Genomic DNA, 26891 nt, shown 5'->3' with positions numbered 1-26891 from the left:
ACACAGAGATGTGGTGCTGAGGGACATGGTTTAGCACCAGCCTTGGTAGAGTTAGAGAATGGTCTGACTTGATGATCTCAAAGGTCTTTTACAAACAGAAGAATTCTACAAATTTATGATGAAATGAAGGGAAGTCCTTAGATGAAAAGACCACCATTGCTCAATGCATTCTGCTGAGAAACATTACTGTCTGCCTTTTTGTCTTTCAGAGGTCACTGCTGAGTAAAATGACAGCTGGCTCCATCTCCGTTCCCCAGGTCATCCCACTTCGGATCCCTCTCCCAGGGAAGGCTAAATGGGAAATAGACACAAATACCTTCATAGAAATAAAATCAGGTATGAATAAGAGCTTTGGCTCTATGTAAAACCTTTCCTTAGGTCTTAATTTGAAGCTTTTAGCCTCTATACTTTTATTTCCATCTAATTGTGATTTTTAGGAGCATCATTTGATTAAGGAACTTTAAAAATCAGCCATGTTTTGATACACTGAATGCACTTGCACTTATTTTTCTGCTTTCAAACACCATTATTGACACATGAGTTATTTCAGATGTTGTCAGCAGCCTTGTTTGCTTCCATGATCAAGCTCTTTAAGCTGTTGCAGTTAGCTTTGAGACGTGCTTGAAAGAAGCTCATCCCAAAGTTTTCCCCGTAGTTTTCTGATGTGTGAGCTTTCACCAGGGAAGAAAATATCTTTGCTGTCATCAGAAGCAGCTGGCTGCTGCAATGTTTTCATGCAAAGCCATTGCAGAGCTACATTAGGAAAGGCAATATTGCTTAGCCTGAAATTGTGACCCTGGAAGAAGGAGTGGGGGGTGAAATTTCAACCCACCACAGACTTTGAATGAAAGATAAATAATGTTAGGGATTGGACACAGAATGATAACAAGAGATAGGTTAATATCCTTCCATTGGCTTGTTGAAAATCTTCTACTTTTGCAGTACAGCTTATTTTGCTCTCTTCTCTTCTTTGCTCTGGCTGGTGGATATACACTACAGCACAGAAGGTTCCACCTCAACATGAGGAGGAACTTCTTCACTGTGAGGGTCACAGAGCACTGGAGCAAGCTGCCCAGAGAGGTCGTGGACTCTCCTTCTCTGGAGACTTTCAAGACCCATCTGGATGCATTCCTGTGCAACCTGCACTAGATTCTATATATGCCTTTCACACATTGAATGGAGTTTGGCTAACTGCTTTCTCTGTGTCTTTCAGATACACCTGAGGTCTCTATTTATTACACTTTAGATGGAAGTAAGCCAGAACTCATCAGGAAACCTGGCTATAGAGAACATAACACTTTCAAGTATAAAGGTCCTATCATACTACCAGTTGGGAAGATAATGGTCAAGGCACTGGCAGTTACAAAGTAAGTATACTGGGTTATTTTCCTCATATTTTCAATCACAACAACCCCATGAATGCTCCAGGTTTGAGGAAGAATGGCTGGAAAGATGCTGAGCAAAGAAAGACCTAGGGGTGTTGATCCACAATCAGCTAAACATGAGGCAGCTTGTGGCCAAGAAAGCCAACAGCATCCTGGCCTGGATCAGGAATAGTGTGGCCAGCACTGGCGAGGTCATACCTTGAGTCTTGGGTTCACTTTTGAGACCCTTACTACAAGAAAGACATTGAGGTGCTGGAATGGGTCTGGAGAACAGGACTTGTGAGGAGCAGCTGAGGAAACTCTTGTTTGGTTAGCATGGAGAAAGGGAGGGTTGAGGCGAGACCTCATTGCTCTCTACAGCTCCCTGAAAGGAAGATAGAACCAGGTGGGTGTTGATCTCTTTTCCTTAGGATCAAGTGATAGGAGAGGAAATGCTCTGAAGCTGTGCCAGGGGACGTTTAGGTTGGCTATCAGAAGAAACTTCTTAACTGAAAGGGCTCTCAGAGACTGGAACAGGCTCCCCAGGAAGGTGGTTGAATTCCCATTCCTGGAGATGTTTAAAAGATGCAGAGATGTGGTGCTGAGTAACACTTTCTCTTCCTTCTCCTTCTCCTCCTTCTGAGGTTGTTCAACCTGGAGAAGAGAAGACCCCAGGGGGACCCTATAGCTGCCTTCCAGTACCTCAAAGGATCCTACAGGAAGGCTGGAGAGAGACTTTTCATAATGGTGCCCAGGCATAGGACAAGGGAGAATGGTTTTAAGCTGAGAGAGAGTAGGCTTAGACTGGATCTTAGGAAGAAGTTCTTCAGTACAATGGTGGTGAGACACTGGAACAGATTGCTCAGGAGGTTGTGGATGCCTCCTTTCTGGTGGTACTCAAGGCCAGGCTGGATCAGGCCTTGAGTAGCCTGGTCTAGTGCCCATGGCAGGGGGAGATGGAATTAGGTGATCTTTAAGGTCCCTTCCAACCCAAACCACTCTGGGGTTTTTATTGGTAACTTCTTACCATGCACATTTTAGACTTCAGGACAATCAAACCAAACCAAAACCACAACAAGAAAGAAGAACCAAACTGAAAAACCTTCTAACCCTCTTGTCCCACCCCCTAAAAAAAGAGAACCAGGACTTTCCTTAGAGCATTTCCCAGGCTTTATACTTACCACGTGAAAAAATGACTTGCAAGCTTGAAAGAGATGATCCAGGTTCATTGGTGATTGCCTTGCTGCTGTACATGGGTTGGTAGCCTGCAGATAGCTTTGTGAACCTTGCTTTTCAGGGACTGCAGGAAGAGCACAGTTGTAACAAAAGTGTTTCTGGTAGAGTACAAGCAACCAAACATCCTTTGCTCTCTTGAAGGCAATGCCAAGAATTTCCTAAAAGACAGCACCACACAGGTAAGTTTTAGCAGTCAACCCCTGGTGTGAACATAAAATACTGTAGATATTACTTAAAGATGAAACCTTGGCTGCCTAGACTTTTAATATGCTTTTTCTCTCTGCCCATCTTTGCTGCTTTGGTCCTTCCTGGAGGTGTTGAAGGCCAGGTTGGATGAGACCTTGAGCAGCCTGGTCTAGCAGAAGGTGTCCCTGACCATGGCAGGGGGGTCAGAACTAAATGATCTTTAAGGTCCCTCCCTTCCAACCCAAATCATTCTATGAATCTAGGAGTTGAAGTCAAGCATTGAAAAAAAATCCTTTCTCCAATGTTTCCCATTTCCCCCTGGTCTCTTATCTTCAAGTCAAACACTTAAAACTTTACATTTCCAATTGAAGCTTTTCAAAGGCCTGCATGGAACCCTTGTGCTTTTAAAATCACAAGAAACAGCTATAGCCAAAGAGGAACAGAGCACCCCCAAACCCTTCACTTGTAATTAAAAGGGAATTTCTTTTTAGGGGAGGGAAGGTGGAATGTTGACTACAAACCCAAAGAAGAATCGAGTGAATTTGCAAATCAAGCCTGCCTGGAGTGAAGCACCCCAAGATTCTCAAGGTATGGTATTACTCCAGCAAACTGAATTAGCCTTCTGTCTCAGTTTAAAATAGTGACAAATACTCCTTTTATAGCACTGGTAGCCTATGGGGAATTTTAACACCATCTCAGAAGACAGAAGACCCTCCAGGAATTCCAATTTCAGTTGCTTAGCACTGCTGTCTGGGTTTAAGGAGCGAGACAGAGCTCTCCAACTCTTCTCAAAGTAGTTAAAGAAAATACTCCACATCAGGACTGGATAGAATTGGAAAGTTTAAATGGAAATGCAGTGCAAGGCATATCAAATACAAAGAAATCCATAGGCCATGGTTCTCCAAAACCTCCTTAGGCCAAAACTTCCACAAAATTCCCTCCAAATCGGGCTGAAATCCCAGGCCTGAGTGCCCACACACACACTCTAAACCTCTCTGCACTCCCCTATACTCAAGTGACACAGTTGCCAATGCAGCTCTCCAGCTCCATGGCCAGCCAGGCTGCTCCAGGCCCAAATTGGCAGCATGAGCAAGGCTGAAACAGGCCTCACTCCCTGGCCACCCAGGAGCAGAGAGGGAGGGAAAAAAAAGGGGAAGGAACAGCTTGTGCTGCCCCTTTATAAATGGGAGATGCAGGCATTATGGGAAAGAAACAACAAAAATGTCACTCTCCAGTCCACCTCTGGACCTCTCAGGTCCTCCTGGAAGACTTCTTTATGGTTTCTTAAAGGCACTCCAACCATGACAGCTGCTAATAGAGAATAAAAATTACCTTCCACACATTTCACCTTAGCTCTTAAACACCTATTAAAATGTCATTCATTTCTTCAGCAGCATAAAAATGCCCACACTGTCTTCACTTTGTGCCAGAACATGCTGCTAAATGGGTGGGACTGCAAAGGGTTTAGAGAGTTCTTGACTGGTGTTTGTTTGCAGTACTACTCCACAGTAAATCCACAAAGCAGAAATGAAGGCTTAACCCAGATTTTTCTCCACAGATAAAGCCTGGTATTCCATGGTGCCAGCAATGGGACTGTCTTAAGAGCAGGGAATCATATTAATGGTTACAAATCAATTTACTGTTAGGAGCTGGGGGGCTGCTTGCAGGAAGGAATTCAAAAGTAAAGAAAACTAGGTAGGACTGAGGGTTTTTTCCTAGTTTCATTTCCTGTAATTCCATGCAGTGTATTTGAATCCAAAATCTGGCTGTCAAATACATTATTTTACATATGCTAAGCTACTGGAATTTAAAACAAGAGTATGTAATGAAGATAGATGTTAACTGCACGAAGTGAATGACAGTATAACAAGAGGATTGTAATTTCAGACTTGGAAACAGAAAGAAAGATTACTCACAGGTCCCTGCGTGGACCCAAGTTCCTTGTTGGTCATTTGGAAGCAACAGAGGACAGAGATGGATCCCTCTCAGCACTGCCAACAGAGTCAGTACAGGTAAGCAAAGGGGTGTTGAGGACAGCTGTAAAAGGCTGTCATCAGAACTGAGCTCTAAAACAAAACAACAACAAAAAAGAATAACTTTGTGATCATTCTCATCTAATCTCTCAGAAATTAATGCTTTGGGGCTGTGCTATCCAGCAGCAATGCAAATCTACACACTGGAATAGGAATACCCAAAGCAGTCCAGGGCTATCAGTTAGGACCAAACCAGGCAAAGCAAATTAATGATGCCTGCCTTCCTACCAGTTCTCTTCTATTGGGTTACTCAATCTGCAGTTAGCAAACACTTATGGCCATCTGTTGGTAAGCCTCAGAATTAGAGTATCACAGAATGGTGGGGATTGGAAGGAACTTCCAGAGATCATCTAGTCCAATCCCCCTGCTAAAGAAAGGTCACCCAGCAGGTTGCACAGGGCTGCATCCAGGCAGGTCTGAAAGTCTCCAGAGGGGAAGGCTCCACACCTTCTCTGGGCAGCCTGCTCCAGGGCACCAGCACCTTTGAAGGAAGAAAAATTTCCTTACATTTAAGTGAAACCTCCTGTGTTCTGGTTTGTACCCACTGCCCCTTGTCCTGTCACTGGACACCACATCCTCTTGGCCTCCACCCTTTAGGTATTGATAAGCATTGATGAGATCACCTCTCAGAAGTTTCTCCTCATGTTGACGTGAAACCTTCTATGTTCAAGTTTGCATCCCTTGTTCCTTGCATCCATTGTTTCTTGTCTTATTATTGCACACCACCAAAAAGAGCTTGGCCCCCTCCACTTCACAGCCACACCTCTGATACTTGGAGACACTGATCAGATCCACTCTCAGTCTTCTCCAGATTAAACAGCCCCAGGTCTCTCAGTCTCTCTTCACAGGGGAGATGCTCAAGTTCCCTAATCATCCTCATTGGACTCTCTCCAGCAGGTCCCTGTCTGTCTTGAACTGGGGAGCCCAAAACTGGACACAGTATTCCAGGTGTGGTCTCACTAGGGCAGAGTGAGACATGGAAATGGCACTCTGGGACATGGTTTAATGGCCATAGTGGTGTTGACACTTGGACTCAGTGATCTTAGAGGTCTTTCCCAACTGAAACAATTCTGTGGCTTCTATGATTCTATAAGAGGAGAATTAAGTGATGACATTACATATTCCTTAAAGCAACACATTCTAGTGTTGATTGTCCCAAATAACATCTGTAGCTGATTTTCATAGAAACCCATATAATGGTTTGGGTTGGAAGGGACCTTTAAGGCTCATCTAGTCCAACCCTGTCACAGTGAGTGGGAACATCTTCAGCTAGATCCAGTTGCTCAGAGACCCATCCAATCTGACCCGGAATGTTTCCAGGGATGAGGCTTCTAACTACATCTCTGAGCAGCCTGGCTCAGTGTTTCAACCATCCTCACTGTAAAAACTTTGCTAATCTTCCATGCAATTTGCAAACTTTCCTTTACTTCAGGCTAAAGAATTACCTTTATTTCAGTTTGCCAGCTCTTCTGCAGTGACTGGCCAGAGAAGTTTAGCAAGCACACAGGTGTCAAGGATCCATAGGGAAACAGATTTCCTCAGGTAAGTGACCTCTTCTCTGAACACATTTATCCTTGGAAAACATCTGAGCAATTGCCTTTTGTAACCAATTTGATAATGCTGTGGGGCTCTGCAAAAAGGACAAAAGCAATGCCACACACTGGTTTGTGACTGGAGATGATGCTGTAGGGAGGGCTTTGAAACTTCTCTTGCATATGGTTTGATTTCCATTTCACCACACACAGTTTTCAACTATCTTATCTCTTAAACAAAATATAATTCCTATTATAGGTGTCAGATCAGAGGAAAAGCTGGCATTTCAAATTAGAGTGCAGCCCTCACTGCTGTAGGGGGAACCTGCTCCCTAGAGTAGTCTCACAAAATGATTATCAGTATTGCAAGAGGTGATGTGCTCTCCAGCAGTGGTTTCCCATGTTGCAGCAGTAAAGCCTGATACAGATGGTGTGTCAGGAGACTCACCTGGTGAGGCACAAAGTATGAAACTCCACAACAGCCAGAGAGCTTTCTACCTCACAAAGCTGTTAAGAGTTCAGAATCTTGTAGAGAGCTCATGGATGTTAGGGCACAGCCTGGTGAAACACCAGAGCTTGGAAACTCCAACTGAGACATCAGTGGCCTAAGTCCTGTCACCAGAGGTTCCAGATTATTTGTTGCTGTGCAGCAGTACAAACCCAAACAAAGCTCAGCCAGTTTACTCTTCTTTTCAGATGTCCTCAGTGCTCTGCACCTCGCCTGGCTGACCCCTTGGCTCACTTCTGTCAGGAATGTGGATCTCCTATCCCACCTGTGCCAGTACATCACTTTCCATCCCCTGAGGGAGCACAGGTCAGCAAAACATCACATCAATCAACAGATCATCTTTGCAGAAACCACCTTCCTTAGCCAATTATGCACTGAATGCTGGCAAGACCATGAAGTAATCCCGCTTCCATTTTGGAAGTTGTGTTCTGATTGTTTTCTCTTATCACAGAATCATCCAATTGTTTCACTTAGAAGATCTTTAAGATCATCAAGTCCAATCATTCTCTAACTCTGCCAGGTGTGGTGCTAAACCATATCCCTCAGCACCACATCTCTGTGTCACTGAGACACCTCCAGGGATAAGTATTCAAACACCTCCCAGGGAACCTTTTCAGTGAAGAAGTTTCTTCCTGAAAACTTGCTGACCTGTGCTCCTTCAGGGGAGTGGAGTCTCCTTCTCTGGAGACTTTCAAAGTCTACCTGGACACATTGCTGTGTGGACTACCCTAAGTGATCCTGCTTTTGGCATGGGAGTTGGACTTGATCTCTGGAGGTCCCTTCCAACCTCTAATGTACTGTGATACTGTGTAACCTTAATGTTCTCCTTATGATCCTTAACATGCTGCAATGTGACTTTCTCTTCAGATGGCTCCCTGTCTTGAATGCAAACATCTGGTGCCAACAAATACTCCCACTTGCATTGTGTGTGAGTCACCAAAAGCTCCACAGCTGCAGCCCCAATCCAACAGCTGCATAAAGGTAATTGAGAAGAAGTACAACAAAATAGCATTTTACCTTCTGGCATGCCTTCTTCTGGCAGATGGCTTTGTTACAAATATTCTGATCCCAGCTTGGGTTTGTATCACAGAACCACAGAACTGTAGGGGTTGGAGGGGTACTCTGGAGATCATCTAATCCAACCCTCCCTGCTAGAGCAGCGTTACCTAGATTAAATCACAGAGGAGTGTGTCCAAGTGGATATTGTCAGCAAACCTGCTGAGGGTTCACTTCATCCAAGTCAGAGAATCATAGAATGGTGGGGGTTGGAAAGGAGCTCTGGAGATCTTCAAGTCCACACCCCCACTTCCCCAAGCAGGATCACCTAGGACAGGACACACAGGAAAGCATCCAGACAGGTCTTAAAAGTCTGCAGAAAAGGAGGCTCCACAACCTCTCCTGGTGGCTTGCTGCAGTGCTCTTTCACCCTTACAGTGAAGAAGTTTTTCCTCATGTTGAGGTGCAACTTCCTGTGTTCCAGCTGATATCCATTGCCCCTTGTCCTGTCACAGCACCCCACTGCAAAGAGACTGGCACTTTCCTCTTGACATCCACCCTTCAGATATTTATAAACAGTCTCAGTCTTCTCTTTTTCAGACTAAACAAGCCCCAGGTCTCTCAGCCTTTCCTCATATGGTCCAGTCCCTTTGTTATCTTCATAGCCTCCCTTGGACACTCTCTTGGACTCCCTCTTGAACTGGGGAGCCCAGAACTGGACAGAGTCATAGTTTTTGATGACTATATTGAATAGTTCCAGGGCCATGATCTTGCTGAGACCACAGAGATGTGGAGAATGGCTCACCTGACTGTATGGGTGCCATTGTATGGGTGTCTACTCTAGACCACTGACCAGTAGATGAGGTCTTCTGCAGACAGCTAGAGGTAAGCTCATATTTGCAGGTCCTGGTCCTCATGAGGGACTTCAAGCACTCCAATATCTGCTGTAAGAACAAAGCAGCAGGGCATAAAAATCTAGAGGTTCCTGGAAGGGATTGATGACAACTGTTTGATTCAAGTAAAGAAGGGAGCTCTGCTGAGTCTCATACTTAGAACAAAGAGCTTCTTGAAAGTCAAAGACAGCCATGGCTGCTAAAGGCCATGGGATGATGGAATTCAGGACCTGAAAGGAAGGAGCAAGGGCAAAATGCAGGATCACATCCTCTGACTCTAGGAGAGCAGACTTTGGCCTTTTCAGGGACCTGCTCAAAAAAGTCAGATGATGTGCTGGGCTGCATTCCCCTATACTCAGCACTAGTGAGGCTGTATCTGGAGTACAGTGTCCAGTTTGGAGCTCTCCAGTACAAGAGAGTGATGGACATACTAAAGAAAGAAGCATTAATATAAGTAAGGGAGTTTGTGGAGGAAAGATTGTGAGAGCTGAGAATTTTTTAGGGAAGAGAAGACTTGAGGGATTCTCATCAATATGCATAAATATCTGAAGGGAGGGTATAAAGAAGACAGAGTCAGGCTCTTTGCAGTGGTGCCCAGTAATGGGACCAGAGGCAGTGGGCACAAACTGAAATACAGAAGGTTCTCACTGGATATTATAAAGGAAACACTTTTTCACTCTGAGAGTGACCAAGCACTGGCACAGGTTGCCTAGAGAGGTTGTGGAGTCTCCATCCTTGAAGATATGGTCTTAGATAACCTGCTCTGGGTAGCAGGACAGGGTTAGACCTCCAGAGGTCCCTTGCAATCTCAACCTCTGTGATAACTGCAAGGAAATACTTTTGGAAAGCAAAGGATGCTGAAAGGAAGGTATTGATTGAAGACTGTCAGATAACAAAGGAGATCCACAACCTGAGGCCTTGATGTCAAGTTAGATTTTAGACACTGACCCCAATTCCATGCTTTATGCAACCTTCATGTTGGTGTAAAGACAACCACAGACTGATTTGTGGCAGTCATCAAAAGACCAGGCTCATTGCACTTAGCCCTGGTGGAAGTTCAATTGTTGATAGTGAAAATTTTAGTGCACCTCCATGGTATATAACAAGAACAACAATAACAGCAAATAATCAATTGTCCTTGCAGATACTGGACTATTTGTTTTCTGTGAGTGCAGTGACTAAGCACACTGACACTAAGCCATAAAAAAGATCTGGAGGTATTGATGCTCTGTCTCCTGAGGGAACTCTAACACACTTTAGCACAAATTGTCACCAAGATATGTGCAGTTGTAATGACCAAGCAATATGGCCCAGCTAAAGTTTGAAGCCCACAGAATAGGCTTGAAGGACCTCTTCCATCTGCAGGGCTGAATAACCACAGCTCTTGGTAACATCAAGTTCTCTTCTTGTTCCCAGTTTTCAAACACCCTGTGAAATACATTCTTTCTCTCTTTAAGGGTAAAGTAATTTGTCAGGTGTGTGGCACAGGAAATCCTCTTCACCACAAACACTGTGTGACTTGTGAAAGCAAGCTGCCTGAACTACATCTGGTAAGGCTTCTTGCATCAATAACTCCAGGGGAAATCAAATCAAATCACATACTTTTCCTTTGGAAAACTGCAGTCAGATCCCTGTGTGCCTATGTTACAAAAGCAGAGAATCCTTCTTCCATGTCATATTCAAGTTCAGTGCTCCCACAGATGCTCCATCACAAATATCCACCTAAACACTAAATGTCTCATATACCTTCAAGTTTCTCCTGTGGAGGTGAGGGTTGCAAATGCCTCTTTGCTCTGGTGAGACCTCACCTGGAGTACTGTGTACAGGTCTGGAACCCTTAGTATAAGAATGACATGGACTTGATGGAGCAGGTCCAGAGAAGGGCCACAAAAATGATCAGGGGGTTAGAGAACCTCTGCCATGAGGACAGGCTGAGGGAGCTGGGGGTGTGCAGCCTGGAGAAGGCTCTTGGGAGACCTAATAATGACCTTCCAGTACCTGAAAGAGGCTATAAGAAGGACAGAGAGAGACTGTTTACAAAGGCCTGGAGTGACAGGACGAGGGGCAATGGCTAGAGAAGAGCAGATTTAGATTGGATGTTAGGAACAGATTCTTTATCATGAGGGTGGTGGAACCCTAGAACAGGTTACCCAGGGAGGTGGTTGGGGCCCCATCCCTGGAGATATTCACAGAGAGGCTTGACAGGGCTCTGGGCAGCCTGATCTAGTTGAGGATGTCCCTGCTTACTGCAGAGAGGGTTGGACTGGATGAGCTTTGGAGGTTCCTTCCAACCTAAACCATTCTATGATTCTATGCCATTGTGAAAGCTCAGGAGCTTCTTAGAAAACAGGTAGTCCAGGGGAGCCTTCTTTGTGTTCAGATTATTGTCAGTTGCAATAGAAAACTTGAGTATGTACATCAGGAAGATCACTCTGGCTGATTTCAGGTATATTGTAAAAGGTAAATATTCTTTGACACGCTTTTTCTTATCTTCATTTGCTGCTTTCCCTGCATGCATACAGCTTCTCTGCTTGTGTTTGGCTGTGATTCTGCACAGAGGTGAGAAAAGCAACAATAAATGCCCTCTCCCCTACTCCCCAGAACCACTGTCTGCTTCAACTCCACATTGAGCTTGCTCACTTGATTCCTTAGATGAATTTTACTTCCACCTCTTGACAAATACAGAAAAAGAGAGAAGAATGGTGACCTGCAAGTTGAAATCTTCTTATGACAATAGTAACAACCTGAGCTTTAAAAGTTCTCCTGTGTAGAATCACAGAATTGTGTTGGCTGGAAAAGACCTCTAAGATCATGGAGTCCACCCATCATCCACCATGGCTGCTAAACCATGTCCCCAAGGTGCCATGCAGCCACTGAGGTGTCATTTCAAAGTGAATTTCAGTAGGAATCTCTACTTACCTACCATGAATGCATGTTTAGCTGCCTCAGTGAATGTAGAAATGAGGAGGTAGCTTCACATGTAGATGGTGAGATCTGTGGCACCTAAGAGCGGAGGTGAAATGCTCACAGAGGATTATGAAGAGCAATGATCAATTTAACTAATTAGCAATGTGTGGTTGGTTAGTTGTTATGTAGTAGTAATTCCTGAATAATTAATAATTAGTGCTAACAGTGATATTACTGTGACTGGCTATTAAATAATTTAGCTTTAGAACATACTTTGGCTTGGGTTCTTGTGAATGTTCTCTTCCAAACGAGCCCTCACATTGCATCATCCACAGTGCAACACAGGCACAGGTTAAAACAGGGCTGTTTGGTGTTTGCTTACTTACTGCTGTGCTGCCTGTAATCAAAAGAATTTTCCTCAGCTCCTCTTTCTTATCCATATTCCTGAGCTGCAGAGGAAAAAAAACAAACCTGCAAAAGCCTTGAGGCAAAACCCAACAAATTATTTGTCCCAACAAGACCTTTCTTGTCCTAAGTAACTCAACCTCCAGCCATGTCAGCTGCAAAATCCGTTTGCTTTCACATGCCTAAGTTAATTGTAGTAGGAAAGGCAGGTAATCTACAACTTCTGTGAGGTAAAAGGGTGTAAGAAATATTTACCCAGCAAACACTAAACCAGGAGAAAACTCCTTGCCTGAACCTGCCATACTACAGCAACAAGAAGTGTCCTTAGATGTGAGGTGTATTAAGAAATGCTCAGCACAAGACGACACCATTCATGAGGAAAAAAAATATATCGTTTTTTACTCTGCAAAAAAAGAGAGTATTCTTAACTAAGGTTGTATTTCAAGGTGGTTTTATAATGAAAACCCAACCCCAACCCCCAAACCAGGAGATCCAGGTCAGTCTGTTGCTTATTCTAATTCGAAGTAATTCTTTTAGGCTGAATGTTATCTTGTGTTTGAAAAGCAGATAGCTTTCCTCCTCCCCCTTGTGAACTCTTCTTCATAAGAACTATTTTCTTCCCTAATGCTTGGTTTTGTTTTATCAGCCAGGGTTTGGAGGAGACACTCCACCACCTTACCACGGCCAGCAGAAGGAGACGGTTTCGTGCTCCAAATGCCATCGTGTTAACCGCTGTGATGCCCATTTCTGTGACTGGTGTGGAGCGAAGGCACGTGCCCTCAGTGGGTCATAAAATCAGAGAATGGTCTGGGTTGGAAGGCACCTCCAAAGGTCATCTGGTCCAATCCCCTCTGCAGTAAGCAGGGACATCCTCAACTAGATCAGGCTGCCCAGAACCCTGTCAAGTGTCACATCAAATACCTCCAGGGATGAGGCCTCAACCAACCTCCCTGGGCAATCTGTTCCAGTGTTCCACTACCCTCATGGTGCAGAACTTGTTCCTAACATCCAATCAAAATCTGCTCTTCTCTAGCTTGGAGCCACTGTCCCTTGTGCTGACAAATTGGGTTTTACTCAGCTGTGACCTACAGTCATTTCAACCTTCTCCTTGCAGAACTGTCAGTTAGTACACAGCTGATCATCAAAATACTTGCTTAGAGCACATGGGGTAATGGAAAGAAAAATGCAGGGCTTAGATGACATCCTGACCCCACCTCAGTCCATGACTTAAGGGTTTGGATATGTAAACACATTACCACATGTCAGTGAGCATCAGCTGAGATGCTGCAGCTGTGTACTCTGCCAGAGTAACTTGTCCATCAAAGGTTAAGCTATAGGCTACCCAATGCAAGTTTTCCCATATCTAATCAGGGCTATGATCACCTCTGTAGACAATTGCTGCAGCTGGGATGATGTATGCAATGTTTTTGGCTGAAGGCCTCATCAGCTTCATGGAATGGTAGAGGTTGGAAGGGCTCTCTAGGGATCATCAAGTCCAATCCTGCTGCCAAAGCAGCATCACCTAGGGCAGGTCACACAGGAATGCATCCAGGCAGGTCTTGAAAGTCTCTAGAGAAGATGACTTCACAACCTCTCTGGGCATGGTTCCAGTGCTCTGTCCTCTTTACACAAAAGATTTTCCTCATGTTGAGGTGGAACTTCCTGTGTTCCAGTTTGTGTCCATTGCTGCTTGTCCTATCCTGAACACCACTGAAGAGAGACTAGTGCCACCTTCTTGTCACCCACCCTTCAGATATGTATTATTCATAAGATCTCTCAGTATTCTCTTTTCCAGGCTAAACAGCCCCAGGTCTCTCAGCCTTTCCTCAGTGGGGCTAAACAACCAGTTCCCCCTCTGCTCTCCAGACCCTTCACCAGCTTTGTTCCCCTTCTCTAGACCCACTCCAGCACCTCAACATCTTTGTAGTGAGGGCCACAAAACTGAACCCAGGACTCAAGGTGTGGCCTCACCAGTGCCAAGTACAGGGAGACAATCCCTTCCCTGGTCCTGTTGGCCACACACTATTCCAGATCCAGGATGCTGTTGGCCTTCGTGGCCACCTGGACACACACTGGCTTGTGTTCAGTGCTGCTTTACTCCCTTTTAATTCATGCCACTGCTTTTCTCCTTCCTGAGCCATGCATCATACATTTCTGTAGTGACAGGTGTTTCATTGAACTTTCCAGCCTGGACCTCCTCCGTCCTATTTTGCCTGTTTCAAGTGTGGTAGCAGCAACCAGCCCTACGCTCGCTTCTGTGGGTCCTGTGGTGTTTACATAGAGCCTCCATCAAGGGTGGCTTCCCCCAGCAGCAGCCCCATGGATGCTGGGCACTCATTGGGGTTCTCTGAGGTAAGACACACAGTATGGCAAAAGCTAAGTTTGAACACAGCTAAATCCAGCCTTATTCTAAAGAGCAAATGGGTAACAACCATTTTCTCCAAAGCTTTAGCTCTTAAGGATTTTTATCTTATTACTTGTGATAGAGATGTGTCCTGCTGGTATTCTTTCAGGCCTATGTAGTAATGCTTTTAAAACTCTGTTTTAAGAAAGACCATAACACTTAGCCAGGCCAGCCTTTGTCCTTCACAAGCACACATGCCATTCTGCTAGCAGCCATAGAATCATAGCATGCACCTGAAGAGATTTCACAGAATCACAGAAACACTCAGGTTGGAAAAGAGCCTCAGGATCACCAAGTCCAACCCAGAACCCTGCTCTGCAAGGCTCACCCCTAAACCATATCCCCAAGCACCACATCCAAACCACCTTTAAACACATCCAGGCTTGGGGACTCCACCACCTTCCTGGGCAGCACATTCCAATGCCTGACCACTCTTGCTGGGAAAACTTTTTTCCTACTGCCCAGTCTAAACCTACCCAGACACAGCTTGAGGCCATTCCCTCTTGTTCTGTCACTAATCACCTGTGGGAAGAGACCAGCAGCAGCCTCTCCACAAGGTCCTTTCAAGTAGCTGTAGACAGCAAGGTGGTCTCCCCTCAGCCTTCTTTTTTCCACACTTTTGTGATAAAGTTACATCATTGTTACAGACTGGTAATTAAAATCAAGAATTGTTAATGTTTCTTGATGCTACCTTTTCCATTCCTTTCCCATTCTGTATATTGTTCTATTTAATTTCTGCTTGTAAGCCATTTAATGATGCCTAATTATATTACTGTTGTGGGTTGGATTTGCACCCCAACAAACTGGAAATTCACCCCACTCCACACCCCCCCCTCAGCAAATTTACCACACTAACTCAGAACTTGGAAGCAAAATGAAATTATATTCACAAAACTAGACCAAGTGTAAAAGGCAATAAACATATGCAAGATATACATATATGCAATTCAACAACACAATACCCCTATGTACAGATTGACACTCCCCTGTGCAGCCCAGAGGGCTGCTGTTCCAGCTAAGAAGTTATCTCTATCCCATTCCCAGTCAATTCTTACCAAGAACAATCAGGCCAAGCAATCAAGCTCAGAGAACAGAGACAAGCAAGCAAGTGAGCAGCAGAAAGGAAAAAAGAGACCACTCTCTGTTCTTCAACTATATAGAAATTTGCAGAACCAATGAAATGAAATAAAATAAACTTACCTCTGTTACTTGTTCAGCCCCTTAGGAGAATAAGACCAGCCCCGGACTGAATTCTCTGGGGACAAAAAAACAATTAATCTGATTCTTATTTACAATTAAGCATAGCTTTTAAAACTGTAACAATTGCTTACACTTCTCCTTTCCCTACACTCCCCTACAGGCCAAACAATTTCAAGCTCAAGTTGCTTGGCAGCCTCTTCCTATTGCCTTGCCCAAAATGAGGGCAGAACTGAAAGAAACAGAAGAGAAAGGAACCCAAACCATTGGGCTTTTCTACCCATCTAGCAAACTGCTGGAAAAGAAGGAGCTGGAGCTGATTTCACAAAAGGAAAAGCTGGAGAAGATGAGTGATCATAAGCCTCTTCTGACAGCCATTAGTCCAGGCAAAGGTTGGGAGCTTTTGTTCTCTAAACCAAGCTGCAATGTATGATCCTTGTTTTGTTTTTCTTATTCTATGGAATGTGCCATCAGGAGGACACTGATTTACATCTTTACAAGTCTTGTCTTCCTACCAGTCACTTATAAATGCTGTTCTTTGGAACGCAGTCATTGCTTTCCATCAACAGCTATGAGAAAGTTTATCAGCATGTCAAAATTTGGGTTACTGACCCCCTTTTGCAGCCTTACTAATGTGCTAAGAGTTTGCTTTCTTCATATCATACAAAATATGGGGCAGAGGTCCTACAAAGGGCTTGCCCCTCACCACACAGCACTGGTGAAAACACACCTTGAGTTTTGGGGCCTTCACTACAAGAAAGATGTTGAGGTGCTGGAGAAGGTCCCAAGGCCAGTGAAGCTGGTGAGGGGTCTACGGAACAGGTCTTGTGAGGAACATCTGAGGGAACTGGGGTTGTTTAGTCTGGAGAGGAGGGGGCTAAGGAAGACCTTCTCCCTCTCTACAGCTCCCTGAAAGGAGGCTGGAGTAAGATGGTTGTTGGTTTTCTCTCCCTACTAACAAGTGACAGGACAAGAGGAAATGGCTTCAAGTTGCACTAGGGAGGTTAAATTGGCTATTAGAAGACCTCCACCTCACTCCAACCTCCCCTCAGGGAGTTGTAGAGAGCAATGAGGTCTCTTCTCAGCCTCCTCTTTTCCAGACTGAGCAACCCCAGTTCCCTCAGCTGCTCCTCACCAGCCCTGTTCTCCAGACCCTTCACCAGCTTTGTTGCCCTTCTCTGGACTCACTCCAGCAACTCAGTGCCCTTCTAGAGAGAGGCCCAAAACTGAACTCTGTATTTGAGGTGTGGCCTCACCAGTGCTGAGTACATAGGCACAATCCCTTCCCTGTTGCTGCTGGCCACACTACTCCTGATCCAGACCAGGATGCTGGTGGCCTTCTTGGCCACCTGAGCACACTGCTGGCTCATTTTCAGCTGGCTGTCAACAAACACCCCCAGGTCCTTTTCTGTTGGGCAGCTTTCCAGCCACTCTGCCCCAAGCCTGGAGTGTTGCATGGGGTTGTGACCCAAGTGCAGGACCCAGCACTTGACTTTGTTGAATCTCATGCAACTGACCTCAGCCTGTCCAGATTCCTCTGCAGAGAGCTTCCCTACCCTCCAGCAGATCCAGATTCCCACTCAGTTTAGTGCCATCTGCAAACTTACTGAAGGTACACTTGATCCCAGGGTATGTCTTGCTTCATGTTGTCTTGCTCAGATGAATTTTGTAAAGATGCTGGCTTTTAAATCATCCAGCACATGGGTAGAAAAAAACATGAATCACAATTGTAGGGATTTTTCTCCTGCTGAAATCTCTCTGATCAGGTTACTGGAGAAAACAGCTGGATCACATCTGTGCTCACCTTCGAAGCTATGCTCAGAACAACCTCCAATTCAGAGCACTGATTGGAGAACCTCGAATGGGAAAGGTAGGAAGGAGCTTCTGAGTATTACCTTCAAGTCATGAAAAGATAATTGTGGCTGCTAGATAAAAACTGGAACACAAAATGTCTCCCTTTTCCTTCCACCTTGTCCTGTTTCTGTCATTTTTCTTGTGCTGTTGTCTCATTTTTTTTAATCAGTCTCTGATTGAAGATCACAGAATTGGCAAGATTGGAAGGGACCTCAAGGATCACTTAGTTCCAACCCCTGTGCCATGGGCAGGGACACCTCACACTAGATCAGGTTGCCCAGAGACCTGCTGAGCCTGACCTTGAATATCTTCAAGGATGGGGCCCCCCCATCACCTCCCTGGGCAACCTGTTCCAGTATTTCATCACCCCTATTGTGAAGAACTTCCTCTTAATGTCCAACCTAATTCTACCCTGCTCTAGTTTCAAACCACTGCCCCTTCTCCTATTGCTACAGACCCTTCAAAACAGTCCTTCCCCAGCCTCCCTGTAGGTCCCCATCAGATATTGAAAGGTAGCTATTGGGTCTCCCTGCAGCCTTCTCTTCTCCAGGTTGCACTGCCCCTGCCCTTTCAGCCTGTCTTTGTGAAGAGAGGTGCTCCAGCCCTCTGATCATCCTCATGCTCCTCCTTTGGACCCACTCTAGCAGGTCCCTGTCCTTTCTATATTGATGAAAGTTCCAGAGCTGGACACAGTACTCCAGATGAGGTTTCACCAGAGCAGAGTGGCAGAATCTCCTCTCTTGACCTGCTGGCCATATTTCTTTTGATGCAGCCTAGGATGCCACTGCCCTTCTGGGCTGCAAATGCACACTCTTGGCTCATGTTTCTCATCCACCAGTACCCCCAAGTGCAATTTTCTGCAGGGCTGCTCTCAGACTCATCATCCCCAGTCCATATTGATATAGAGGACTGCCCCAACCTAGGTGTAGGACCTTGCACTTCATTCTGATCTTTCCAGTTACTCCAAATGCCTCCTGCCCCTTGCTCAGTCAGGTACAATATCACAAGTAGGCCACACGTGTGATTTTGTGTGTTGGCTCCATTATAAACATCCTCAGCAAGGCTTACTGCTAAACCTCTTTCTGTGTATTTTTGGTTAGAGACACTAACCAGCTGCTCTTTGCCTCTAGATGAATTCTGCTACCATCTGTGAGGGTGACTCTGAAGTCACCATTACACTGAATTATGCCCTTGCTGTCAAAAAGGTGAGTTCTGAAGCTGTTGGTAGATCAGTCAGGATATAATGCTGAGAGATTTTTATATGCAGGTCCAAACAAGAAACCCTTTTGTTCAGAGGTGGTTAACTCATCAGTCCAGAGAAAGGAATCTTTTTCTGTTGGAGCTGGCTGAACAATGATCTTCATATGACCAAAGCAGACTTCATGGTTCTGTCACTATTACCTTGCATTTCATTAGGCTGCTATCAATATTAACATTCTTCTTTCAGCTGATGTTGTTTGACAGTTTTAGCACTGCCTAAGGCTCGCTCTTAGAGCCTCCTTTTCTTCAAGTCTGCCATTCTTTTCCTCTCAAAAAAACAAGCTCAGGAATTATTCTGTCACTTGGAGATAATGTTTGCCACATCTCCTGTTAGTGATATCCAAACACTTGAAATCCCTCTGTCCAAAACCACTACACTCCAAAAAAAAGCCCCACTCATGTATTAATGTCCAGCTTCTCAAAGAGGAAAAAAATCTCCCAGTTCATACAATCACAGAATTGGCAGGGTTGGAAGAGACCTCAAAGACCATCCAGCCCCAACCCCCCTGCCATGGGCAGGGACACCTCACACTGGAGCAGGTTGTCCAGAGCCCCATCCAGCCTGGCCTTAAGAACCTCCATAGAGCCAAAATTCAGACTGTACCTCTTGTGTAGAGTTTTAACAAGCCTACCCTCCCCTGTGGTGTCTGAAAAAGTCTCTCATATCATTTCACAACTGAGGACTTAATTAGGTCCTCCATTTAGATGAGAATTTTCATCTAAGTGACATTGTGCCGGGGGGTTGTTTTTTTAACCAATAAATACTTAACACAACTTTTTAGACAAAAAAAACCCCAAGTAACTACTTTGCCTCAAACCAGAATTTGATGACAGCATAATTTGTCTTGTGCTAATTTGAGACTGATATTAAAGGCCTATATATTCCCCCCCCATAAACACCACAACTGTTCTGTGCTAAGATTTCAACAGCATCACACAATCAATTAACTGCCTGTATTTGATGATTCCACAGGACACCCCTACTACTAAACCAGGGAAGTTCAACAGTCATGACCCAAACACTGGAGCAGAAGGCAGAGATGGACAGCATGGCAGTCAAACCAGTTTGGGTGAGATTTCCCCTGCCCCCCATCTCAAGAACTGGGTTCACTTTTGGGGCCCCTCACTACAAGAAAGACACTGAGGTGCTGGAGTAGGTCCAGAGAAGGAGGACAAAGCTGGTGAAGGGTCTGGAGAACAGCTCTGGTGAGGAGCAGCTGAGGGAGCTGGGGTTGCTTTGTCTGGAGAAGAGGAGGTTGAGGGGAGACTTCATTGCTCTGTACAACTCCCTGAAAGCAGGTTAGAGTGAGGTGGGGATTGGTCTCTTCTCCCTAGTACAAAGTGATAGGATGAGAGGAAATGGCCTCAACTAGTGCCAGAGGAGGTTTAGGATGGAGATTAGGAAACATTTCTTTGCTGCAAGAGTGGTCAGGCAGTGGAACAGGCTGCCCAGGGAGGTGGTGGAGTCAGGAGCACAGTAGCAATACTTGGAAGGTTAACCACACAGACAGGCAAACTAAGAGGCTGGCACATTCTGTGCCTACTTAGGTTGATCTTTACGTTTCAAAATGTGCCCAAGATGATCTTTAAGGAATGGACAGACTGTCAACAACTCATGGGAGGGCTCCATCCCTGAAGGACAGCTGGGGAGGCTGGTAAATTGCAGCCACAGCTCAGAGCAGTATTTTTATAGAATCACAGAACCATTTTGGTTGGAAAAGACACTTAAGATCAAGCCTTGGCAGAGTTGGAGAATGGTTGGACTTAGAATCAGAATTGTCAGGGTTGGAAGGGACCTTGAGGATCATCCAGTTCCAACCCGCCCTGGGCAGGGACACCTCACACTACAGCAAGCTGCTCACAGCCACATCCAGCCTGGCCTTAAAAACCTCCAGGCATGAGGCTTCCACCACCTCCCTGGGCAACCTTCATGGTGAAGAATTTCTTCCTAAGATCCAATCTGAATCTTTCCACTTCTAGTTTTGCTCCATTCCCCCCAGTCCTATCATTCCCTGACACCCTCAAAAGTCCCTCCCCAGCTTTCCTGTAGCCCGCTTAAGATACTGGAAGGCCACAATAAAGTCTCCTCAGAGCCTTCTCCTCTCCAGACTTGATCTTAAAGGTCTTTTCCAACCAAAAGGATTCTGCAGATTGTGTCTCCTAAAAATACTGGAGATGCATATCTAGCAAAAGCCTTTTAGCTTTGTTCTTAAGCATTTGGGAGCCAGACAACACTGGAAAACTGCAAGGTTTTTGATCAAAGAAGTCAGGAATCTGAGTCAAGCCTATTGAGTAACTGCAGCTAGTTAAAGAGATGCAACCCCCCCAAGCTCCAGATTTCATTGAATCTTCCTTTCAAAGCAGCAGGTGTTGAAGCTTGCCTGAGTGTAAACCTTTTGTTACAAGCAGTCTGATCTGCAACCAGCATCTCATTGCTTTCTCTTGTAGAAAAATAATAAACCTTGCTTTGATTTCAACAGAAAGCACACTGGGTTGGGTGGATAAATTCTTTCCAGATCTCCCCCAGAAGTTCTTGTTAGGATACTCACTTTGCTTTGAATTAACCCTTGTTTCCCTTTCTGGTAGGCAAAGAGGATCATTATCTTTTCCATCCAAGAGGTGAAATAAAGAGAGCAAAGCTGAAAGCACTTGCAGGAAAAGAAGAGGAGCTCCCTGTACGTATCTTCTGCCAGTACAGGCAAAAACTACCTGCAGAAGGAGCACCAATAAGAGCCAAAATAGAAAGCTTATAACACTCACTGGGGGTGAGGGAAGGGAACAAAAGTCCAACTTAATATAAAACCTGAACACTGGTAACTGCCATTTATTACTGAACAGGAAATCTAGAGTCACAGAATGGTGGGGGTTGGAAAGGACCTCTAAAGAGTGAGTCCAACCCCCCCTGCCAAAGCAGGATCACCTAGGGCAGGCCACTCAGGAGTACAACCTTTGGTCATTAGATGTGGTACAGTTGCCTCACTCTCTGTGAATGACTAAACTTTGCTCTTTCCAAGAGCTTAATTAGATGTGGCTCTCATTTTTGGTCTCATTCTGTTTTACTGATACAGCATTAGGCCTAAAGACTGTTGCAGACTGATTTTGTTACAGGTGTTTCTCAGAAGCAACATCAGATGGAGGAGTTAGCATCTTTCCTTGACCTTACTCCTTAGTCTTCCTCCATAGCACACACCCTTGACTGTGCCAGAACTGTTCACACACACTGTGAACCAGACAGAGGATGATCTATCTCAGAATCACACAATGGTAGGGGTTCAAAGGGACCTCTGAAGATCATCCAGTCCAACCCCCCCTGCCAAAGCAGGATCACGTAAAGCAGATCACATAGGATCAAATCCAGGCAGGCTTTGAAAACCTCCAGAGATCCCACCACGTCCCTGGGCAGCCTGTTCCAGTGCTGTGCCACCCTTAAAGAAGTTCCTCCTCATGTTTAGCTGGAACTTTCACTGTCCAAGCTGTTCAAGTGCTTGTTCCTGTGCAACAAGCTTTCAAGTCATAGAATGGTTTGGATTAGAAAGGGCCTTAAAAACCATCTCAGTTGACTCAGTTTTCACATGAAGCTGAGGTGTCAAACCAACCCTCACTTGTGCTAACACAAGTAACAGGGCTTTACTTCCAGTAAACATCCTGGAATCATTCCCTAGTAAATAGATTATCAGCAACGGCATGGAAAAGTTCAGAAGGGTAATGTACATTAAGCTAAGGTTGGATCAGTCAGCCAGCTCAACAACAGGGTGGAAGAAGATACAGAGCTTTGTGATACCAGTTCAGAGATTAAAATGCTTGGTCAAGGGACTGGGCTTTCAAAAAGGGAGAAAAAAGGAGGTGGAAGGCTGGGAAGACATAAAAAGAAAAGGGGTTTAGTTTTGTTTGGTTGTTTGCTGGTCCAAGATTTAGTAAACTAACTTTCATGAAGTGAAACATTTGCTGAGGTTGTGATTTTGTAATAAAATACTTCAAGTTTACAAAGCTTCAAACTGTAATCCTACAGCAAAGACCTTGTGAGATATAAAACAAACAAACCAACCAACCCTAGAAATGGGTAGATTCAGATTGGATGTTAGGAAGAAGTCCTCCCCCATGAGGGTGGTGAGAGACTGGCACAGGTTGCCCAGGGAGGTGGTGGAAGCCTCATCCCTGGAGGTTTTTAAGGCCAGGCTGGATGTGGCTGTGAGCAACCTGCTGTAGTGTGAGGTGTCCCTGCCCATGGCAGGGGGTTGGAGCTGGCTGATCCTTAAGGTCCCTTCCAACCCTGACAATTCTATGATTGTGTATTAGCCTGGGTTATGCAGCACTTGCTCCAGTTTGGAAAGGGCTCAGGGACTGGGAATGTAGAGGGGATCAGCTACACCACGTTCATGCCTCAGTGTCCATCTTCCCCCTTAACTGAAAGACAGAAGATGCCTCTCCTCCTTGTGTTTTCACTCTGCCAAACACTAGTAACTGTTTTCCACGTTTCCACAGCCAGAGTCTAGACAACTCCTGGATGAACTGGGTCCACATGGGAAAGGAAGAATCACCTTGGTAGAACAGTTGCTCAGTGAAGTAAGTTATTGCTTGCTTAAATTTCCTTTTCTAACTGTTTGACCACTGAATGCAGGAATATTAGCCTGGTACACATCTTAGGAGACAACATCCTTGCAATGCAACTGTCTGCAGAATGAAAGAACACTTTGGAGAAGAAACAAATCTATTTTACATTCATGTATGTTCTCCTCAAATTCCTATTTGTCTAGTAGGGCATAGGGCATTCTCCTCTGGATTTGTCAAGGCCATACAGAAAGAAAAATACCTTGATTTTATAGCTTAGAGTCAAGTCCTCTGTGGAGCAAACACAAGGATGATCTCTGTGTTTGGGGTTTGGGGGGAGGGGGGGGGCTTGCTGTGTAGTAAGATCTGTGGGATCTAATTTGCTCTTCTTACACCTGCTTCCTCTGGCTTTGAGCTAGGAGACAACATTTTGAGAAGAAACACCACCACACAGTCAGAACATTTCTCTCTCTCAAGGATAAAGTCTGCTTGCCAACTCAAATTGCTTTCATCACAGAATCAACCAGGCTGGAAGAGACCTCCAAGATCATCCAGTCCAACCAATCACCCAACCCTATCTAATCAACTAGACCATGGCACTAAGTGTCTCATCCAGGCTTTTCTTAAACACTTCCAGAGACCCCACCACCTCCCTGGGCAGCACATTCCAATGGCAAATCTCTCTTTCTGTGAAGAACTTCTATCATCCAGCCTAACCCTCCTCCTGGCACAGCTTGAGACTGTGTCCTCTTGTTCTGGTGCTGGTTGCCTGGGAGAAGAGACCCCACCCGGCTACAACCACCCTTCAGGTAGTTGTAGACAGCAATAAGGCCTCCTCTTCTTCAGGCTAAACAACCCCAGCTCCCTCAGCCTCTCTTCATAGAGCTTTGCTCCAGACACATAATAATATCAAAGCAAGGTGGAAGGTGAAGGATCTGTATGGCTTTTACCAGCTCACCTTTCCTCTCCTTTGCCTTCTAGGGGGCTGACCCAAACTGCACCAGCGAGGAGGACAGACCTGCTCTCACCATTGCTGTCCTCAACAGGCATGCAGCAGTAATTCCCCTTCTTGTGCAGAAAGGTGCTGACATTGACCAGCAGTCAGGGCTGTAAGTAAGATTGCCTCAGGCCTGTGGAAGCTTTACCCCCCCAAAAAAACCCAACCCACAGACTTGGGCTCCAGTTTCAGAGAGAATTAACCTCCCACACCTCCTCCACAAAATCTGTAGGCCCACAGCAGCTTTCAAAGGCAAATTGAGAAAACCCAACCAAACCTACAACTGAGCAAAGATAAAAGTATTCACAGTCCTCCTGTCAGTGACCAGCTTCGATCTTCTCTCAAAGAATCAGAGAATCACACAATTGTTTGGTTGGAAAAGACCTTCAAGATCATTAAGTCCAACCATTGTCTGACTCTGCCAAGGCTGGTGCTAAACCATGTCCCTCAGCACCACATCTCTGCCTCTGAAACACCTCCAGGCATGGGGATTCAACCACTTCCCTGAGGAGCCTGTTCCAGTCCTTAAGAATCCTTTCAGTCAAGAAGTTTCTTGTAATATCCAACCTAAACCACCCCTGGTGCATCTCAAAGCAATTTCCTCTTGTCCAGTCACTTGTTATTAGGGAGAAGAGACCAACACATACCTGGCTCTAACATCCTTTCAGGGAATTGTAGAGAGGGAGGTGGTCTCCCCTCAGCCTTCTTTTCTCCAGAATAAACAATCCCAGTTCCCTCAGCTGCTCCTCACCAGCCCTGTTATCCAGACCCTTCACACCAGCATTTTTGCCTGGACCTGCTCCAACACCTCAGTGTCTTTCTTGCAGTGAGGGCCTCAAAACTGAAGCCAGTTCTCAAGGTGTGTCCTCACCAGTGCTGAGTACAGGGTAACAGTCACTTCTCTGGTCCTGCTGGTCACACTATTGCTGATCCATGCCAGGATGTTGGTGGCTTTCTTGGCCACCTGGGCACACACTGGCTCATCTTCAGCTGTGTCAGTCAATACAGGTCTTCCTCTGCAGGGCAGTTTCTTACCATTCTTCCTTAAGCCTTCAACATGGGTTATTGTGAGCCACATGCAGGACCTGGCACTTGGCCTTGTTGAGTCTCATACAATTGGCCTTGACCCTTTGATCCAGCCTGTCCAGGTCTCTCTGCAGAGCCTTCCTACCCTCCCTCCCAGCTTAGTGTCATCTGCAAATTTACTCAGCATGCACTCCATTTCTGTTAGGAAATTTGCTGTTCTATTCAAGTCCTTTTCCTGTCTGCTTCAACTTAATATCACAGACAACACTAAAGCCTACTCAAAAAACATCAGCACCATGCCAAGTGTGTTCCACAGCCTTCCATTCATTGAATCATATAATCATTAAGGTTGGAAAAGACCTCTTAAAATCATCAAGTCCAACTATCATCCCAACACCGCCACCCCTAGTTTAATCTGTAGGCTTCTCCACTTACCAGGCCAGTTTCCTTAGGCTCATATTGCTCATTCCTCCTCTGCAGGCACAACAACACTGCTCTCCATGAGGCAGTTCTGCTTGGATCAGAGGGAGAGGAGTGCATCCAAGCCCTGCTACGGTAAGTACCGTAGCTGGAGGCCACCCACAGTCTGCTTGCAGCTCTAGTTGGCAATACTGAAGGGCTCAGAGCTCTTACCTCATAGCTGTGCCCCTGCAGGAAGAGGCAATCGAAACCGCTGCAGCTACTCTGCATCGACACTTACCTACAAGCTGCTTTGCTCATTCCAGTAACTTGGACTAGATTTTCAAGGAGCTGAACACAACCTGTTCTTTATTTCCAGCTGCCATGCAAGCCTGGAAAAGCAGAATGCAGAAGGGCAGTTGGCCTATGATCTGGCTGTCACCGCTGGAAACGACCAAGTTCTTTCCTTGTTCCCGAGTCAGCTTGGGCAGGGAGCGCTGCACCGGCTTGGGAAACCCAGGGACGTTGATCTTGTCAGTGTGTGATTGCAGCTGCCTCTTCATCATGGCGGCACCAGAAGTTCTCTGAGACTGGGAGCACCAAAAGGCATGCAAGCCAGTTGTCTGCAGACCTCACAGCCTTTTAAGAGCAGCTTGGGCCCCATCACAGCCAAGTATTTTGTGCAAGATTCCACCCCCAGTTCCCTCCCGGCAGTTCGCAGCACAATTCTTCCCCAGCTGCACTCTGTCCTGCAAGATTTCCTTTCCCTTCCAAACTCCTGCAAGGAGAGGACCACCCAACCCTTGAGCCTTGAAGCTCAAGAACCTTTGAAGGAGACCTGATGGACACTGCTTCAGGCACTTGAACTCAACAGCACTGCAAGCTGCACTTTGACTAGCTTGGTTTCCATCTTGCAGTTAAAACTGCATCCAGTGCAGTTCAGACTAAGGCTGCATCAGATAGGAAGAGACCCTCAAAGGTCACCTTGTCCAACCCCCTGAAATCACAGCAGGGGCACCTCCCACTAGATCAGGCTGCCCAGGGCCACATCAAGTCTGATCCTGAATGTTTCCAGGGTCCACAGGTCGAATGCTTTTCCCCCAGAAAGCAGAGTAAGATGACTTTGCTGGTTTGCCTTTGACTTTT

The 26891-nt window shown here is 45.6% G+C and overlaps 1 protein-coding gene across 1 annotated transcript; it reads left to right on the top strand.

Annotated features, from left to right (window-relative positions):
• Positions 1–226: 226 nt before the first annotated feature.
• DZANK1 (double zinc ribbon and ankyrin repeat domains 1) lies at positions 227–26540 on the top strand. Its single transcript, XM_054171044.1, has 20 exons — positions 227–336; positions 1214–1367; positions 2662–2779; positions 3278–3374; positions 4674–4798; positions 6276–6361; positions 7048–7165; positions 7727–7840; positions 10206–10370; positions 12707–12829; positions 14248–14412; positions 15825–16053; positions 17428–17531; positions 18646–18720; positions 19749–19845; positions 21362–21450; positions 23258–23338; positions 24305–24432; positions 25827–25901; positions 26125–26540. Exons 1-20 carry the CDS (start codon positions 228–230, stop codon positions 26288–26290), a joined length of 2418 nt encoding a protein of 805 aa, XP_054027019.1. The 5' UTR covers position 227; the 3' UTR covers positions 26291–26540.
• The last annotated feature ends 351 nt before the right edge of the window (positions 26541–26891 follow it).

Source organism: Dryobates pubescens, chromosome 2 (genome assembly GCF_014839835.1).
Source record: "Dryobates pubescens isolate bDryPub1 chromosome 2, bDryPub1.pri, whole genome shotgun sequence".
NCBI classification, from domain to species: domain Eukaryota; kingdom Metazoa; phylum Chordata; class Aves; order Piciformes; family Picidae; genus Dryobates; species Dryobates pubescens.
This window is presented reverse-complemented; position numbering and strand designations above follow the sequence as displayed.

Excerpts from the sequence above, each read along its gene's own strand:
- DZANK1 (XM_054171044.1), top strand. The coding sequence starts at position 228 with ATGACAGCTGGCTCCATCTCCGTTCCCCAGGTCATCCCACTTCGGATC. Across the intron at positions 16,054-17,427 it reads AGCCATTAGTCCAGGCAAAG|GTTACTGGAGAAAACAGCTG; the intron begins GTTGGGAGCTTT and ends CTCTCTGATCAG. Across the intron at positions 18,721-19,748 it reads ATGCCCTTGCTGTCAAAAAG|GACACCCCTACTACTAAACC; the intron begins GTGAGTTCTGAA and ends ATGATTCCACAG.